Source organism: Neophocaena asiaeorientalis, unplaced genomic scaffold, assembly GCF_003031525.2.
Source record: "Neophocaena asiaeorientalis asiaeorientalis breed wild unplaced genomic scaffold, Neophocaena_asiaeorientalis_V1.1 scaffold659, whole genome shotgun sequence".
Classification (NCBI taxonomy): Eukaryota; Metazoa; Chordata; class Mammalia; order Artiodactyla; family Phocoenidae; genus Neophocaena; species Neophocaena asiaeorientalis.
This window is the reverse complement of record NW_020173776.1, coordinates 235248-255257: the sequence shown is the minus strand read 5'-3', so window position 1 is coordinate 255257 and position 20010 is coordinate 235248. Positions and strand designations below refer to the sequence as shown.

The window sequence follows — 20010 nt, the reverse complement described above, 5'->3', positions numbered from 1 at the left end:
TGGTTCTAATTCTTCTCTCCTCCTGACTGGTCTCCCTTTCCATCCCCGTTAAATTAAACAACACCAGCTCCTCAGCTGGGTTGTACTGTCTTCTCCTGGGGAGGCGGTTTGTGTGAGGTCTCTCAGCCGCAGGGCCCGCCTTCTTGTAGATTTGCGCATAATGTGTATGGATGCAAACAAAGAAATGGATATATCTGCTGTAAAAAAGGATTGCCCGCATTTCCCCTTCATTGTGATCAGAAGGATTAACATTTGGCCTCTGGGTGAGGTTTTAGGTATGAGTCCCCTACCCGCCTTTCCTAGAACCTGGCCTGTGTTCTGAACAGGCCTCTTTGAAAGCTCTTTGCATTCAATGGAGACTGCGGTATGGTTCCAACGCATTTTTTTTTTCTCAACAGACTACTTGGACCACTGTCATACAGAACCCTCAAACAGGCCCGATACTAGACTAATCATTCCTTTGATAGACTAAGAGGCTTCTTTTTTGGACACTCTTGCCTCACGGTGAATTTTTTACTAGGAAGGATAAGAAATTCTGGAAAATGATCAGATCAATTAAAGCCAGTTCAGTTCCAGGAATGACTGTAACAGATATAGATAAATAGGATTGTCTACTGTTAGTGCTTAAAATTGTTGAACATAGCATCCAGCGTGATACTTTGTTTTGCTTTCATAACACAAATGTGTTTTTTTCTACTCTAGGTTAGTGTAATTTCTGCCTCCAGAGATAATGATTATTTCACTGGAGGAACTGGTTACAACTGGGGAAGCCTCAGTAATTAATCAAGTCAGATAAATCTAATTGACCTTCACTTAACAATATTATTCTGGCAGTAGAAAAGGTACCTTTATCCTGTAATCATAGATCTCCTTAATATCACAGAAGGCCATGGGGAATCTGAATCCTTAAAAAAAAGTTATAGGTGAGGAGAATAACCATCCTTTGTGTTAATGATAAATCTTACCTTCCCACAAGAATGTGAGCTCCTTTGGGGGAAGGGTTTTTGCTTTCTTGTTCACACCTTTATCCTCAGTGCCTAGAAGAGTGCCTTCTTCATAATAGCTGCTCAGTAAATATGTGTGGCATGAACAGATGAATACAGCTTTGTAATGTACAAAATACTTAAAACATTTATGTATCTCATTTAATACAACAACCTTAGAAATTGAGTGGTGTCATTTTTACAGCTAAATCAACGGAAGCCAAGAAGTTAAGTGACTTTTCCAAGGTCCCATAGTTGGGGCTGGGACCCAAGTCTTCCGATGTTCTTTGCACTGAGACACAGCTGCTATAGGGAAGGATGGACCAGGAGTGAAAGCAAGTAACGGACATAAGTCATTATTATCTCTCAGGATTTCATCCCGAGAACAACAGCCTTGAGCATAACTAGGGCATTAAAAACATAAACCGGGCCAGTGATAGTGTTAAAAGCTCAGGCATCCAGAGCATTTGTGTGTATGCACTCACCCAGGCACATTTGTGTATAGTATATATATCAACACATGTATTGTCATCATGTTGCATTGTAGTTAAGTCAATTCAATCAATACAAGAATTGCTATAACATTATCCAGTAGCTTAACTGAAGAGTAATGTTTGCATTGTACCTGATAACTTAGATATAGGAGAAATGGAAGAGGCAATAAAGAATCTTGGAAGCTAGGGACCAAGTGCAGTCTCCCACTTTAGGCAGGCTTTATATTAGCTGTCATCTTCAGGTGGGTAAAATCTGTATTCCAGTACTTGTTAATGTCGATGTTGGCAGAGCTCTTGTTTTCTGGTCTATTCTTCTGTGACGGAAGACTCTTCTTTTCTCCCAAGGGAACTGTGGAGTACATGGTGACACAGCCCATTCTCCTCTAAAATTGTTAATTTGTTGTTCAAGGCTCATCCCGTGACTTACAGAACAGATTATAAACAGTAGCAAGAAGGGAACTCTTTGCCTTTTGTTTCCCACTCGCAGGACTTTCTGTGTTCTGATTTAGCTGGGGCTGAAAGAACTCCTAGGTTAAGGACATCTTTGAAAACTCCTTGATCATAAGACCAAGCCAGGAGGAGGAGCTCAAATGTGCAGGGAAGTAAACCATGTTTCATTCTTTTTGGTTATAGTGGCGATTGTCAGAGAACAAGTTTGAATATCTTCTTGACTATCTGTAACATGTTTCTCAGACTTAAGCAAGCATCAGAATCACCTGTTAGGCTTATTAAAACACATTGCTGGGCTCCACTCCCAGAGTTTCTGATTCAGTAGGTGTGAGGTGGGACCCCAGAATTTGCATTTCTAACTAACTCCCAGATAATACTGTTGATTAGAAAATGCTCATCCAGGGACTACATTATAAGAACCATTGCCTTATAGGATAAAATAAAGCAATGTTTTCCAGTCTGCTTTTTGATCATTTTTTCCCTCATAGTCTAGGCAATGAGGAGCCCAAATAGCTGAAATTATTTCTCTTCACTTTTTCTTGTCTGCTTCATAAAAGTAAACAACCTGTCAAGATTGTTTTCTGTAGGCAATTTCTAAGATTGTCTTGTGGTTAATGAAAAGTTAGTGCAGTCTTCTAATCAACTACATCTACAGCACTGACATAATTGTTCATATGAATGCCTAGGGACCTCTGCAGTTTTTACTTAAAATTGTCAATAGTGTATGTATATTTAATAAAGCAGAATGTTTGGTTAACTGGAGCATTCAGTTTTCCAGTCGTTCTTCATCAGTAGTATTAGAAACAGAATCCTGGCCTAATTACCTTTGATGAGATATTAATTAATAGAGAAAATATAGCCTAAAATAAAATCAGCTTTGCCACCTTGATTATTTTGTCTCTTCCTTGTTGATTGAGATTGGTGTTTGGAAGGTAGATGCTAGCTGGGCTCATGTTGTGAAGCTAACCTCGCACATAGTAGGTAGAGTGCATCAGTCACCAGTTAATGAAGTATGAGTGGGAGCTTTCAAAAGATGTATCAATAATCTTGGTTTTATGTTATTCACTGACTATGTTAGGAGTCTTAAGAATAGTTTTGCATAAATAATTTTATACTTGGAAATTCTAATCTTTGCTTAGTTTTCAAACCTCAGCTTTTTTATTTGGACCTAGTAGAGAGCAGTTTAATAAATTTTTAAAAATTGAAAGCATCTATTACTGAATATTCATTAAATTTCAGGTGCCATTGTATATCATAAGTATACACCTATATGCACGTGTCTTTTTTCAAGAATGTAAGATTCATGAAGTCAGATGTCTTTGTCCATTAGACATCATCTTTTTGTATGCTAGGTATGGTGGGACAGTTGTGATTTCCTAAAGCTTGGAGCATAATAAACTATCTTTGGAAACCTTAGAGACTTGCTGGGGCTTTTTGGTTTTCTTTTTTAAGCATTTACAACCAAATGGGTGAATTAACAGACTTAACTACATAATATGCATGCATCTTAAAATTACTCTATTAGACTTGCCTTACTGACACTTTACATCATGGTCCCACCGTAAGATAGAATACTACATAGCCATTAAAACTCATGTGGTAATGACATGGAGAGAAAGTTTATGACATAGTAAATTAAGAAAAACAACACCCGCCCCCAGCAGATTACAAATCAACATAGATGATCTGATAGTGGTTTTTTTGGGGGTGGTGGGGGGACGTGGTATGGGAAGCATAGAAAAAGGAATAAAAAGTAAACCCCAAAATGTTAGTGAAGTTATCAGTGGTTGGGTTTGTAGATGCTTTTCTTGGTGGATTCTCTAAAATTTCTGGAGTAAAGGTGTTCCTTTTAAATCCACTACAACAACAACAAAAAATACACTACGGAAAACTGAGTAATGAAAGCTTTACTGCCTTGGCTTATTTCAAATTTGTGGAACCACTTTTTTATCCCCGGGTAGCTACTCTCTGGAGACAGAAATCCTAGTGGTCTTCATAGTAAAGATTAATGCAAAGATTAATATTTGCATTGTTCTTTGAATAGTCAAGTGTTAGGCACTATACGGTCTGTTCCATTATTTTTTCAGCTGGTTGGGCTTCTTCAGTATTATGACTTCCTAATAAAGGGCTGAGAAGACGACTGTGTTGGCAACTAACACAGAGGTTTATTTTTATAGCCTATGGATGATATTGAATTTTGTGGCAGATGTAATGAATAGAGAACAGTAAGTAGGTATAATCATTAATAACGCTGGAAGAAACCTGAGAGAAAAAGTGAATGAATGGAGTAGGCCCCAAATGCATCATTCGTGAACACTGTATGGCATACATGCCATTTACAGTTGTATACCGTATTTGGAATCAGACTATAATTTAAGGTCTGGCGAATTTTGACTGGAATTCAAGGTGAGTGGGTTGGTTGTAGTGCCAATTTTGGTAGCAAGAGTGGCAATACCAGTTTAAGATTTGTAGACTTCGTCTCACTTTCATAATCTTTTGTTTTCATCACCTTGGAAATTGGACTCCCAAATCTTAATCAAAGTGATATATACAATGTATGACGTTTTAGGCGATGTCTTTTGATATTTAGATAAGAGTAAATAAAAATAAAATTACTCTTGGCGTTTAAACACTGGTGCTAGCAGCAGCAGTTATCAGTGGGAAGTGCGGGTTACAACTGGGCTGGCTTCCAGGTAATCTGTCAGTGAAGGCCACCATGTCACTTCTCTGCTTTGCAAGGAAAGACATCTGAAGGGTGTGGAACCTATTGTGTTGAAAATGGAAAATGTTATCCTCCTTCAAGTTCAGAACCTATTCATGTAGAGGTGTGCTAGTCACTCATTTTCAGAACTTGCTTGGGGAATTCCCTGGCAGTCCAGTGGTCCCCGGTAGGCTGGGAAAGGCTCTGAAGGTAGGAAGGGTGAGTAGATCCCCATGATAACCAAAACTTCCCATGAGCCCATAGTTTTGTTTCTCTGCAGGAAACTGATATTCTGTCAAGCTCCAATCTACTTCATAAAGGAGTCCTTTTAAAAATTGTATGTTTTAAAGCTTTTTATTGTGGAAAAATCAAACACACAAAAATAGTTTAGTGGACACCCATGTGCCCATTACTCAACTTCAGCAATTATCAAGTCTGTCATGCTACCCTTCTCATTTCATCTTGCCCCCAGTTTTTTTGTGGGAGACAGTCTAGAGTATATTAAAGAAAATCTTGACATCATTTCTCCTGCAAATACTTTAGTATATATCTGTACCAGGTAATTTTTCATAATACCATTATTCATACTCAACAAAGTTAACAATAATTTCTTAAAATCATCCAATGCCTAGTCCATGTTTAGTTTTCTGCATTTGTCTCAGGATACCTTTTTTTTTTTTTTTGCGGTACGCGGGCCTCTCACTGCTGTGGCCTCTCCCGTTTTGGAGCACAGGCTCCGGACGAGCAGGCTCAGCGGCCATGGCTCATGGGCCCAGCCGCTCCGGACCGGGGCATGAACCTGTGTCCCCTGCATTGGCAGGCGGACTCTCAACCACTGCGCCACCAGGGAAGCCCCTCAGGATACCTTTTTACAGTTGGTTTGATTCACAGTCCAAACAAGGTCCACGCATATCTGGTTGATCTGTCTCCTTTAACCTATAACCATTCCCTCTCCTTTTATTTCATGCTGTTTATTTGATGAAGAAATGGGCTGTCGCATAGTGTTTCCTTCATTATGGATTTGGCTGGCTGTATTTTTTTTTAATATTTATTTATTTTGGCTGCACCAGCTCTTAGTTGCGGCATGCGGGATCTTCATTGTGGCATGTGGGATCTTTAGTTGTGGCATGCGGGCTCTAGTTCCCCGACTAGGGCCCCCTGCATTGGGAGCATGGAGTCTTACCCACTGGACCACGAGGGAAGTCCCTGGCTGGCTGTATGCTTGTGATGGTGTTTAACATGTTTCTAGGAGTTATGGGCTTGATGAGGTTTGAGTTCAATTATTTGGTGGGCAAGAACACTTTTTAGATCTTTGTCCTGTCATATCACATCAGGGACACAGGTCTGGTTGTCCAATTTTTAGTGATATTAAGATTATAAAGTTCTCCACCAGCTTTTTTTAATTGAAATTTTTATTGAAATAATTATAGATTCACGTGTAATTGTAGGGAAATAACACAAAGCAGTGCCCTGTACTCTTTACCCAGTTCCCCCCAGTGACAACATTTTGCTAAGTTATTGTATCATATCATAACCAGGATAATGACCTTGTTACAATCCACTGATTCTACACAGATTCCCCCAGTTTTACTATTGCTCCGTGGCATGTGGGACCTTCCCAGACCAGGGCTCGAACCCGCATCTCCTGCATTTGCAGGCGGATTCTTAACCACTGCGCCACCAGGGAAGTCCTGGAAAGCTACTTTTATATTAGGAAGTTTATACTGGTGTGTGTGTGTGTGTGTGTGTGTGTGTGTGTGTGTGTGTGTTGTGTGTTTAATTCAGTACAGTTTGTCACATGTAGGTTTGCATATCCACTACCACAGTCAAGATATTGAACTGTTCCAGTACCACAAGGATCCCTCATGTTGTGCTTTTATAACCACATCCATCTCCCTCCCGCTCATACACAGTATTGTGTGTATCAATAGTTTTCTCCTTTTTATTGCCGAGTACCACGGGGTATGTGGTACCAGAGTTTAACCACCTGTTGAAAGACATCTGGGCTGATTGCGGTTTTGGGTTGTTACAAATAAAGCTGTTTTGAACATTTGTGTACAGTTTTCTGTGTAAACATAAGCTTTTATTTCTCTGAGATAAATGCCCAAAAGTACGGTTGCAAGATTGTGAGGTAATTGCATGTTTAATTTTATAAGAAACTTCCAAGTTGTTTTCCAGAGTGTCCATACCATTTTACATTCCCACTAGCAGTGTACGGGTGATCCAGTTTTTCTGCATCCTTGTCAGCATTTAGTATTGTCACTATTTTTCACTTTAGCCGCTCGGATAGGTATGGAGTGATATCTCATTGTGGTTTTAAATTGCATTTCTTTGGTGGCTAATGATGTTGAACGTCTTTTTGTGTGCTTATTTTCAATCTGTATATCCTCTTTGGTGAAATGTTCTGTTTATATCTTTTGTTCATTTATATGTATGTGTACACATATATATGTGTATATACACATATGCACATTATATATGTATATATCTTACTGTTGCATTTTGAGAGGTCTTTATACTAGATACTAATCTTTTGTCAAGTGTGTGGTTTGCAAATGTTTTCTTGCAGTCTGTAGTTTGTCTTTTCATCCTCTTCATGGGGTCTTTTGAGAACAAAAGTTTTAAATTTTGGTGAGGTCCATTTTATTAACTTTTTCTTTCTTTTTTTTTTTTTTTGCGATACGCGGGCCTCTCACTGCTGTGGCCTCTCCCGTTGCGGAGCACAGGCTCCGGACACACAGGCTCAGCGGCCATGGTTCACGGGCCCAGCCGCTCCGCGGCATGTGGGATCTTCCCAGACCGGGGCACGAACCCGTGTCCCCTGCATCGGCAGGCAGACTCTCAACCACTGCGCCACCAGGGAAGCCCTATTAACTTTTTCTTTAATGGATCATGCTTTTGGTGTCAAATGTAAGAACTCTTTGCCTAGTCCTAGATCTTGAAGATTTTGTCCTGTGTTTTTTGTAAAAGCTTTTTAGTTTCACATTTTACATTTCAGTCTGTGATGCGTTTCGAGTTAATTTTTGTGTAAGGTGTGAGGTTTAGGTTGAGGTTGTTTGTTTGGCTTAAGGATACCCACTTGGTCCAGCACCATTTGATGAAAAGGCTGTCCTTCCACCATTGGATTGCTTTTGCAGCTTTGTCGACAGTTGAGCACGTTCGTATGGGTCTGTTTCTAGGTTCTTCTCCATCAACTTTTCATCTGATAAGCTTAGCAGCCATTGATGATCACTTATTGTTGCATTATGGGTCGCAAAATGGTAGTAATCTATCATTCCTTCATTTATTAGCTGGAATGCTTCTGTAAAAGAGATTTTCCTCATCAACTCTCTAGATTCTCTGAGGTACAGTCTGTACAGGAAAATGCCAGATAAATGCTTGCTTTCATTACCTGTTTTTGGAATAATGTTTTGATTCCCTACAAAGGTGACCAATAATGAGTTTGTAAGTATTATTATGAACTAATGGATTTTTAAAATATTTGATGTGTTTCAGTCCACTGTGATTATTCTCACTGATACTCAAGTTGGCTCACTTCTGAGTCCATTTGACACAACCCCTGAGGTCTTTGACAGCTTCCTTGTTTCCAGGCACAAAAATATCTCCCAGGTTCACCTTATACATTTCTTGCCCCAGACTTGGATCCGATCCAACCATTTCTCTCGGGACTCTTGATTCCTTTTGGTGGGAAGTGATAGAAACCACAATCTGGATGTTAACAGCCCATCCCTTATTATTTATTTATTTATTTGGTTGCACCAGGTCTTAGTTTCAGCAGGCAGACTCCTTAGTTGCAGCACGTGGGCTCCTTAATTTCGGACTCCTTAGTTGTGGCATGCACGTGGGATCTAGTTCCCTGAGCAGGGATCGAACCCAGGCTCCCTGCATTGGGAGCACAGAGTCTTTCCACTGCGCCACCAGGGAAGTCCCACAACCCATCTCTTATTAACACTCTTAGTACTTCTGTAAATATATTAATGTAATTATTTACACATAATATACATATATGATAGAGGAAAATTATGAGTTTATATGGATACTTGTAGTTCAAATTAAAGATAAGGTCTTCTCCTAAATTTCTTGATTTTTATGTTTGTATGTCTCCTAATGATAGTAACATAATTACTCATTTGATACATAACTATTTTATGGCAGATTCTTCAGTTTTATAGCCAAGACACTCTGTTGGTAAAGTCCTATGGGAGCAATTATAAGACGGGTCATCTAGAAACTTTTTCAAAAACTGCATTCTTATCTGTTTTAACTGTAGATTATATTAATTTAAATAGGTACAGCCCACGCTTGATGGAAAAAATTCTCCAAATGGCTGAAGGTATTGATATTGGGGAGATGCCTTCATATGATCTGATGCTGTCCAAACCTTCCAAAGGTCAAAAACGTCACCTCTCAACATGTGATGGTGAGTATACTTATTTCTGGAAGGTGGGATTTGAAGAAACAGTGTGGCTTTTTTTTTTAATGATATGAGTGTGGTATATGATTTTTTAAATAACATTGGTAACTTTGGATCTTACACAAATGTAAAATTTTAACTTTCAGTTTATACATTTTTTTTAGGATGCTAAATAGAACTGAAAACTAAGAATACTGAACTCACCCTATAATGCTGTCCTTGAAGTCCGTGCCATGGAACCTCCCTTTAAATAGAACAACCTTATACTCTAGATCATTTGAGCATCTAAGTAACTAAATCCTCTTGGATGGGTCCAGCGTGGACCAATTTTCTACTAAACAGTGTTATAGGGAGAAAGCTCTAGTGTCTGGTATAGCCTCAGCAGAGTCCTTCCATAGCTTTAAATTTGATATCCTCCATAAATCATTAGTTTCCAGTTGTTCTAGAAATAAAATATAGCAAACACCTTTTTGTGCAGAATAGGTCAGAACTAAGATTTTGAAGTTGAAAACCTTTGGGATCTTTTGACAATTTTTTTAATTTGATTTTTCAGTCACAACCATGTAAAAGCACCATCACAGAGTCAGTCACTTCTGGTACAAAAGAGAGGCTTCGTAAATGCCTCTGCTCATCATCTCTGTTGCGTTAGAGCCATCTGTTCCGTTTGCAGTCCTTAAGAAGGGAGCTTTTCAGCACAGGTGGTATGAGATCGTAGTGGAACAACCTCTTACTCGGTACACTTCACCTGTGCTTTAACGCATTAGATGTAGAAGCATCTAGCAGTCATGCATGGTGGTGACCTGCATACCCGAGTTGATGGCATATTTTCTATCAGATCTCTTCCCTTACACATGGAAAGACAGGGAGCATCCCTCCTTATGCTGGAATCTTACACTGACATTTGAGTACCTTCACCTAAATGACCTGAAGTTTTTGTGATGGGAAGTATCTTGTACCAACAATATAGTTTGCAAAAATAATATGGTTGGTACTATTTTCCTGCTTGGTTCTTTTGAAATATTCCTTTTTTAATGAATTGTAAATTTCACTCATTCTATAGGTCAAAATCCTCCTAAAAAGCAAGCCGGTTCCAAATTCCATGTGAGACCTCGTTTTGAGCCTGTGCATTTTGTAGCTAGTAGTTCAAAAGATGAAAGACAGGAAGATCCTTATGGCCCTCCAACAAAAGAGGTAAACGAACAAACACATTTTGCCAGCATGCCAAGAGACATCTACCAAGATTATACTCAAGACTCTTTCAGTATACAAGATGGAAATTCTCAGTATTGTGATTCATCAGGATTTATTTTCACAAAAGACCAGCCTGTAACAGCCAACATGTATATTGACAGTGGGAACCCTGCCCCCAGCAGCACATCACAGCAGGCAAACTGCCAGTCAGCTCCTGAGCCTTCACCGTCACAGACGTTTCCTGAGTCAGTGGTAGCCGAGAAGCAGTATTTTATTGAAAAATTAACAGCAACTATCTGGAAGAACCTTTCTAATCCAGAGATGACCTCTGGATCTGATAAAATTAATTACACATATATGTTAACTCGTTGTATTCAGGCATGTAAGACAAATCCTGAATATATATACGCTCCTTTAAAAGAAATCCCTCCTGCTGACATCCCCAAAAATAAAAAACTTCTAACAGATGGTTATGCTTGTGAAGTTAGATGCCAAAATATCTACTTAACTACAGGTTATGCTGGCAGCAAGAATGGTTCCAGGGATCGAGCTACTGAGCTAGCTGTAAAACTCTTGCAGAAACGTATTGAAGTTAGGGTTGTCGGACGGAAATTCAAGCACACGATTGGAGAGGACCTTGTGGTGTGTCAGATTGGCATGTCTTCATATGAATTCCCTCCAGCTCTGAGACGACCAGAAGAGCTGGTGGTGCTGGCTAAAGAGGCTTCTGGGCAGCCGATTTTTAATGCTTCTGCCAAACACTGGACCAATTTTATCCTTATAGAAAATGCAAATGATGCAATTGGTATCCTTAACAATTCTGCCTCATACAACAAAATGTCTGTTGAATACAAATATGAGATGATGCCAAATCGTACGTGGCGTTGTCGAGTGTTTTTGCAAGATCACTGCTTAGCTGAAGGTTATGGAACCAAAAAAACAAGTAAACATGCAGCTGCTGATGAGGCTTTGAAAATCCTTCAAAAAACGCAACCCACTTACCCATCTGTCAAAAGTTCACAGTGCCAAACAGGCTCTTCACCCAGGGGAACTGGGAAGAAGAAAGATATAAAGGATCTCGTGGTTTATGAGAATTCTTCAGATCCTGTGTGCACGCTGAACGACACAGCTCAGTTTAATCGAATGACAGTTGAATATGTCTATGAAAGAATGACAGGACTCCGATGGAAATGCAAGGTGATTCTAGAGAGTGAAGTAATTGCAGAAGCAGTTGGAGTGAAGAAAACTGTCAAATATGAAGCTGCTGGGGAAGCTGTGAAAACCCTCAAAAAGACCCAGCCGACTGTCATTAACAACTTGAAGAAAGGAGCTATTGAAGATGTGATCTCAAGAAATGAAATTCAAGGTCGCTCAGCAGAGGAGGCTTACAAACAACAAATCAAAGAAGATAACATTGGAAATCAGCTGCTGAGAAAGATGGGTTGGACGGGTGGTGGTTTAGGTAAATCTGGTGAGGGCATTCGGGAGCCAATCTCTGTCAAAGAGCAGCATAAGCGGGAAGGGCTTGGTCTTGATGTAGAGAGGGTAAATAAAATTGCCAAGAGAGATATTGAACAGATCATCAGAAACTATGCCCGCTCGGAGAGCCACACGGATTTAACCTTCTCTACAGAGCTGACTAATGATGAGCGGAAGCAAATACATCAGATTGCCCAGAAGTATGGTCTTAAGAGTAAGTCTCATGGGGTGGGCCACGATAGGTACCTGGTGGTAGGTAGAAAAAGACGGAAGGAGGATTTATTAGACCAGCTCAAACAGGAAGGCCAAGTGGGGCATTACGAGCTTGTGATGCCTCAAGCAAATTGAGATCTTACTAATTTATTTTGTAAATGCCTAATGAGGCAGATTTGTGAATTAAAGAAATGCTGCATGTTCCGGTTGCAGAGTATATTCATGAAGATGTTTCACCTTGTTCATTTCATATAGTGCTTTATTAGATACTGGAACTCGAAGAATTCTGTCCACTTGTGTTAGCTTAATCCAGCAGATAATATCGTGCAGTTACTGTTTGTGTCTTTGATATTGCTGTGTCCCTCAGATTTTAGTAGTTTGTACAAAGCAAGAACACATATCCAAATGGAATTTCACCCCGAGAAATAAATTCCCATTTTAAAGGGCATAGCACAGCAATTTGCAACAATATGTAAAGTTGATATTGACTACAATAAAACTACAGTCTTAATTCCAGACTTCACTGAAAATGTCAGGTCATTTTGTATTACCTATTTTCATCTTTATGTGAAGCCAGTTATAGAATGTTTAATAGTAAATTGTGCTGTACGTGTAAATGTCCTTACCAACTAAATGATGTAAAACTTTCTTAAAGTAATTTTAGTGTTCATTTATTTATAACTTCTACCATGTGGTTTCCAGAATATTGGAAGTGATACACTGTATCTTGTGATATATGAGTGTTAACGAATTCTAGTCTTCATGCTGAGAGAGCACTACTTGAGAGAGCAATTGAAAAGTTCCCAAAACTTTGATTCAGTCTGAAGAAAGGAAGCTGGAACTGTCTGTTCTTGGTGCCTTGCAGAGAGACTCGCAGCAACTCTCCGTTATAGCTTTCACATGATTTGGGTGTATAGCACATCCAGGGTGGCCACAGCTGTGGTGGAGCTTGGTAAAAGACTGAAGATACATTGGTGCTTTGATGAAAAGGTTAGTTGGCTGGTCCCTCTCTCAAAAAGCTTATTTAGCCCCCAAAGCCAACTTTGTAACATATTTAAAACTGCTATTTTCGCTTATTTCTGGAATGTAAAAAAAAACTGTATAAAAAGGATTAGTGTATGCTTCCTGAATAAAAAGGAGCCAAAGTTGATCAAAATGGTGGTGTGCTTGTTTCTGGGAAGCAGCCTGGTAGCGACACTTTGGGTCTTTGGAGAAGGGAAGTGGCGTTTGCACAAAATATTTCAACACTTAGAGCACATGTGGATGAACATAATGACTTAGCAGATACGAACAGCCAGTCAGCCACCCATCACGTTTTCTCTGGGGACCAACCTGCTGGCTGCAACCAAATCTCAGGCTGTTTACTTTTACGTGATTTTGTTTTTGTATCTCAGATAAATCAAGTGTTAATATTCAGAGATAAATACTGATATTGATAAACACTTCCAATGACTTCATATTTAGAACAGTTAGGTTGTTTACAGTGTCTTAAAACATTTAGCACCAAAGTTGACATGTAATTGGCCCACAATGAACAATTTCCTTTCCCCTCTTATTTATATTTTACATTAAGAAGCTGTCCATTGTAGTTAAATCAGTATTTTAAAAATATAAAGGGATTAACTTTTATGCCTGGACCTCTGTGACTTTTAGTCACCTACAGCGATTAACACAGTAAGTGATGTTTGCTTTCCACTAACTCCTTTGTCCTGCAGTATATGGCCTTTCCTAATGTTGGTAGGAAGGGAAATGAGGTGTGCATTTTATTTTGGCACTTAACGTTTTAACAGTGGCAAAGGGAACTAAGCTAAAATGTTTATAGATTTTATAGGATTTTTTTTTTTTTACCTACAAGTCTCATGCCAACTCTGAGAAGCTGTGGTTCAATTAGTGTTAGAAAAGCCAGGCTTCAACTCTCTTGGGTAAGAGTGGCTTTGGGGATTAAGGAGTGTGAAAACTCATGTCTCTACATTTCTTTTCTCTTCCCAAAATGATTTGGGGGCTGGAGGAGTAGGGTAGTGTTACACAAATCTGGTTTATCTATATAAGTTCAATAGAACAGAATATTAATATAGTTAAGCTCTGAAATAATGGGGCCAAGTGTATATTTGGTTCTCGATTGAAGAGTCCAGATTTCCTAACTTCTTAGATCTGCCTTGGTATAGATGTGGAATTAGGGTGAAGTCATTTAACTCTTGCTTGAGAATAAAGAACGTTGAGAAATGGGTTTGGCAAAAATGAGCTGCTGACAACCCTGCTGTTGTGTTTTGTCCCCTTTTTGTTGGTTCTTGTATTTTCCCTTTCTTTGAGATGGCAGCCGTTTTAACCCAGTAACCTTGCTATAAAACCTGCGCAGGTACATGAGCAGTTTTAAGTTTTATTTGAGTCACTTAAATATATTATACTGAGGAACTAACTCTGCTTTCAGTTATATTTATAGCTTTGAGGCTCACAGACCTATTGTTTATTTTTCCCCTCAAGGAGAGGATTTTTTCCCCTCCCCTTTGATTAGAAAATGAATAGAAATTTCCTGCATTCTGTTGGGATTCTTTTTAAAATAGTATACGGTGCATTCACTGTGCTATGAGTAACTCCTGAAGCTGGAGATGGGTCCTAAAGAAAGGACTTTAATTACAGCTTTGGTTCTTCATCATACCCTCTTTGCCACACCAGCAGGTGCAGAATTGAAGGTTCAAGTTCAATTCTGCCATTCAAAAGGGGACCTCACAAATCTGGTTTATTGTTGTTATAAATTATTGTATGCAGGCAGCCTGTGGCATTTGTTTAAAAAAACTGTAAAGAAAAAAGGCAAATTAGCATTAAACTTTGAAATGAATGATTTGTGGTGCCTTTGACCATGGATATGATGCTTTGGGAGGTCAGCTTGTTGACGCCGTTGTAAGATTTTAAAAGGATTATCCCACGAAAGCGATTGGGAATAGTGTTTCTCAGGAGGTGTACAAAAAAAAAATATTAAACTTGCACATTCCCAATCTCACCTTAATTTTTTCAAGTATAAGTAACAGTGTCAATATTTAAGATAACCCAGCCACAGGACTTCCCTGGAGGTCCAGTGGTTAAGACTCAGTGCTTTCACTGCCGTGGACCCGGGTTCAGTCCCTGGTCGGGGAACTAAGATCCCACAAGCTGCACAGTGTGGCAAAAACAAACAAACAAAAAGAACAAAAAAAAGATATCCAGCCACAGTAGGATGAAGAAATTTATGTAAAACTGATCTGCCAAATAAAGACCAATTTAATGTCATTCTACTTTGAAGTAGAAATGGACTTAAGAGAAAGTAAGTGCATTTAAGGATGTTGCTTCTAGGTGAAACTAACCAGTCCATGTGTTCAGTGTAGGATGAGCTCCCTCATGTTGAGGCTCCTTTAAGTGCCATGTCTTAGAAACAAGGTAACATTGAGGATACCTGTACTCCCAAGCTTTACATGAGACTTAAAATACCATTTTATTATTTAGTTTGTTTGTTAAGCTAGGGCCTTTTTAAGAGGTGGACTGTCAGGATCAACAAGTTAGATCTTGGTCTCTGAGGATGCTGGTAAATCTCCAGGTTACTTCTCCCCCCTTACCACAATTTCGTTCCCTCGATTGACTGTAATATGTGCTGAAGTAACTTTGTTTCACCTAATAGATTTACATTCTGTTAGCACGTTTTAAAAAAGCTTTAAACACTTATGACTGAAAAGAAAATACGTCCTCTCCAGCAGTATCTACTCTTCTCCCTCTCCCAGAATCTGTATTTTTGCTTTTACCATAATTTTTATTTTAAGGGGGGGAATGAGTAGATAGATATGAGAGTCCAATAAATTCATACTAAAAGTTCATACTGAGCTAAAATATAATTATACCTTGACTACAAAATTTTAAGGTTATTTTTATTTACAAGTTTTGAAAAATGTACATTTTTTACATGGGTTACTTGTGCAAAGTTGAATTCAGAAGAGTGATAAATGCACAAAAGGTGACAATGGAACATCAGACAAAACATTTACAAGCTTTGTCCCACACTGCTACTTAAAGGTACTGTCAATCTAAAAGTATAAATATCCAAAGAAAGATTACAGACATTGACTTTAAGGTTCTTATAATACTGAAAGGGAGGAAGAAACTAAAGCATGCAGCATTAACAGAGGATTTGAGTGGAAAATAGTTTACCACAGACATGTTCCCTTCCTTGGGTTAATTAAAACTCTAAAAAAACAATGATTATGAATTTGTTCATCTAGGGTAGCACTGCTCCTTTAAAAGGATTAAAGGATCTCCAACCTTCCCTAGCTTAAAAACTAATGATTGTTTCCATTCCTCTGCTCCCACACCTCTTTAAAAAGTGAAAATCCAGAAGACTTCAGTATCCTGAATCTTAGCTTGGGTGTGTCCATCGAACACCTTGCAAGGAGAGGAAGTGTCAGTTACTATGCTGCACTCCTTTGGCTGAGCCCTTTAACATTCTCCTTCCTACCAGTACAAAACACAACTCATGTTAGTTTGATATTAGTATCACAGCCTCTTTAGCTTCCGTTGCTCTCTCAAAATGAATGTTTATGTGCATTTGTTTCCCTGTTTCCTATAGGCCATATTCCAAAAATTCACTTCTAAATCCAACAAAAGTGAAGGACCAGCCAGGGTGAAACACTTCAGTAATCATTCTGTTAAAAATAACATTCTGGTCATCAAGCTATGCATAAGCACCACTTGTAAAACCATTCATTTTAAAAGCTTAGTGTAAAGTACAGTAACACAATACTGCCATAAAACTGGAAATGAGATACAACAGAAAAGGAATTAATTAAGCATTAGTGACTTTTTGCACGTAACCCAGGTACAGTACATTTGATCTCATAGAGGGTGTTTTCTGATGTTTAAGGAGAGGGTAGAAGGGGTAGGAAAAGCCCGGCAAGGGAAGATGGAAACAGCACAACAGCTATTTTGCTTTTAATAAAGTAAATGTAATGACACTGATGAATAGGAAGGTGACAAACACATCAATATATATTTTTCTTATGACCAGCTGCTTCTTTTCCTGCACCCGGGTCAACAGTCACGCCAGCTCTGTTCTACTATCGCAGAAACACGTTTTTCATACTCCCGCTTGTTCTCCTGGTACAGCTGAGCAGCCTGGCTGTTTGCTGGACTATTGGGATTGGGTTCATCCAAAAGAGACTATAGAGACAATTTGTAAAGAGTCAGTTCCTCAATGCAAATATACATATACACGTGGTTGGCCAAAAACTTTGTTCAGGTTTTTCGTACCATCTTATGCAAAACCTGAACGAACTTTCTGGCCAACCCAATATGTATATTCAACACACTCGGATTGTCCTAGGTAGCAGCTAAATTTGCTCTCTTAGCATAATAATGTACAGTTACATTAATCTGCTAGTAGCTAGGCAAACATATATGTTTTCTGGTGGGTTAGGTCTTACCTACTTTTTACTTATGACTTTCAAAAACAATTGCTAATATAAACATATCAAAGGCCATAGTCACATTAAGGAAAATTCACCTGTATGGATGTTAAAATGGAAGACACATCATATGTTGGACTCCAACGGTTCTGAAGTATGTCCAGACATATACTACCATCTGCATAGACTAAGAGCATAGAAGTAGGTTATGTTAAACGTAACAAAACCATTAAGGTTTTAATATCATAGTCAAGACAAATACAGTCAAGAATACTTTGCTTTTGAGGTTTAAAAAAGATTACTTAGCTGCTTCTTAGTTACCTTCCTAAAAGAAGTGTCATAATCACTACTAGTGAAACAGGATGATCAGAGAATGTCAAACATAATCAGTATAAAACTGGAAGATGCCTAATGCTTGTTATTCTGAAAAGACTGCCCTGTTATCCAGGAAACCACGCACACTTTTTAAGAGGGTTCCTCATCATTGATAGACTTATGGGAAATTCACTCCACTAAATTTTTAAACTTTATCTCCTATCTGAAATAACCAAGATAGCTGAGAGTTCACAAGGTTTCATTTTGGTATGAAGATAAAAATATCTGATACCCTGGAAAATACATGATTAACCTGAATAAAAGGCAACTTGTTCTAGGCTTACTACTAGAAAAAAAAATAAAAGAGCAAAATAGTAAGTTAGAATCACCTGTGGCACTTTTCCAATATACCGTATACCTGGACTCAACCACAGAATCTGATATTCAGTGGGTCTGGAGTGGGGCCGGGACATCCATGGCTTTTAAATGTCCCACGCTAATTCTGATCTGCATCCAAAGCTGAAAACTATTGCTCTAAATGCTAGTGAAAATAATCACAACACAAAACTACCCCAATCTGGCCTTACATTAAAAGGAAACCTCAAGAACATCCTTATTTTTGTTTAGTAAGTAAATGATAAAATCATCCAAACCAGGAGGCTCTCAGATTCCAAGCAAAGGCAATGTCCCTTCACTGCTTCAGTTCTAGGACCACAGACCAAGACAGCAACAGACCACCGTGAACAAGTTCAGCTTTCAGGAAACAGCAAGATGCCTAGACAAATACTCAGGTGCTACAGACAAATAGGAAATGTGGAATACCTCCCAAATAAACAGTGTAGTAGTTTGAAATACTGTATTAAAAGTGATACTTGCCATTTGGATGAAACATCTTAGAGACAAATCTAACCGTAGGTGGCTTATTCGGATATTCTTCAGTGAATTCTATTGTAAGCTTAAAGGTTCCTGTAATTAGAAAAGAAAGGGTTAAGAAAACCTACTTATCACTTCGTTCGGTAGTACTTTGTTTTTAATACTACATGACTTCTTTTTTCAAGTATTATATGAAATAATGCAAAGATATAGAGTAGAGAGGAAAGAGACCAGGTAAGAGATACAGCTCCAGGGATTGCCCTAAAAATGGACAGACACTGTAAGAACCATCACTCAAAGGTGGTTTGTTTTCTGTTTTTCCATTATTCTCCCCCCAACTTAAATACAGCCATTTTAAACTCAAAATTACTGCCTGCAGGATAACTTTAGCCACTGTACATTTTGAAGACATCCTTAAAATGACAAGCAACTAGAGCCAAAACGTGGCCTTCCTCCTTGAGAAGACTGAAAGACCTTAATAAAGGCCAATTTTAATCAGCTGTCATCTTAAATGGTGATTTTTAAATGCACTAGAAAGAATGAGAGCACAAAGTTCAAAAACCAATGCTAGAAATACAAATCAGTAATCAAATTATTTTTAAAATAGCAGGAAATAAGAAAAGTGTTCACTGGCTCCTCTTCATGTAATAGCAACTCTATAATGAAAACATAATTGAATGTAAGCCAGAAAAAACTTCACAGTCCCTCTTTAAAACCCTTAAGTATGACTCACAAGCTACTTCACTATAAAACCAACTCAATTATTCACACTAATGGTAGGAATTAATGGCAGAAATAATTAAAAAATCATATTAGATTGCATTCATGTCTCCAGTAAATTTCTTTCTAATGATGTTTGTTTACGCTACTATTGAAACAAATTATTTTTCTTGAATGTGTGTCAACTAAGGTAGCAGGAGACCCTAAAGTATACTAAGTTAACAGACTTATTTATAAGAAATGGACAAACTGGATCTCTTTGAAGAATTGCTGGGGACTTCCCTGGTGGTCCAGTGTTTAGGACTCTGCGCTTCTACTGCAGGGGACACTGGTTCGATCCCTGGCCGGGGAACTAAGATCCCGCATGCCCCACAGCGCGGCCCCGCCCCCCACCAAAAAAGAATTGTTGGATGTTGTGATTTGGGGAGATTATTTTCTTCAAAATGTTATTTTTAATTGGGTTTAATAAATTCAAGAAAACAACTGGGCAATTGTTTTTTCCTGACTGAAATTTCTTCAAGTAATCTTAAGGAATCAGTTATTATCTAAGGTGATGCACGTTCCACTATATTACTCTGGTCCATTTAATAAATTACTTATTCTAATACAATAGACCACACTTCAGATAGAGTATAATTTGTTACTGGTTCCTTCGAGTTAGCAATTTATTTCCTCCTTGCTTCCATTCCTCCTTTCCACTTAAGAAAAAAAGACTATAGGGCTTCCCTGCTGGCACAGTGGTTGAGAGTCCGCC

General features: G+C 38.6%; 2 protein-coding genes across 2 annotated transcripts in view; one reads left to right on the top strand and one right to left on the bottom strand.

Moving 5' to 3' along the window:
- The window catches only part of NKRF (NFKB repressing factor), a 13628-nt gene extending 553 nt beyond the window's left edge, over positions 1-13075 (top strand). The window contains exons 2-3 of the mRNA XM_024751848.1: positions 8918-9048; positions 10103-13075. Coding sequence (XP_024607616.1) covers positions 8934-9048; positions 10103-12060 — 2073 coding nt within the window. The 5' untranslated portion in view covers positions 8918-8933 and the 3' untranslated portion in view covers positions 12061-13075. The remainder of the gene's footprint in view (positions 1-8917; positions 9049-10102) is intronic.
- Positions 13076-15800: 2725 nt separating this feature from the next.
- UBE2A (ubiquitin conjugating enzyme E2 A) overlaps positions 15801-20010 on the bottom strand; it is a 9336-nt gene continuing 5126 nt past the window's right edge. The window contains exons 3-5 of the mRNA XM_024751849.1: positions 18540-18629; positions 17447-17535; positions 15801-17103 (exon numbers count right to left, since the gene is read on the bottom strand). Of these exons, the coding sequence (XP_024607617.1) occupies positions 16975-17103; positions 17447-17535; positions 18540-18629 (308 nt within the window). The 3' untranslated portion in view covers positions 15801-16974. The remainder of the gene's footprint in view (positions 17104-17446; positions 17536-18539; positions 18630-20010) is intronic.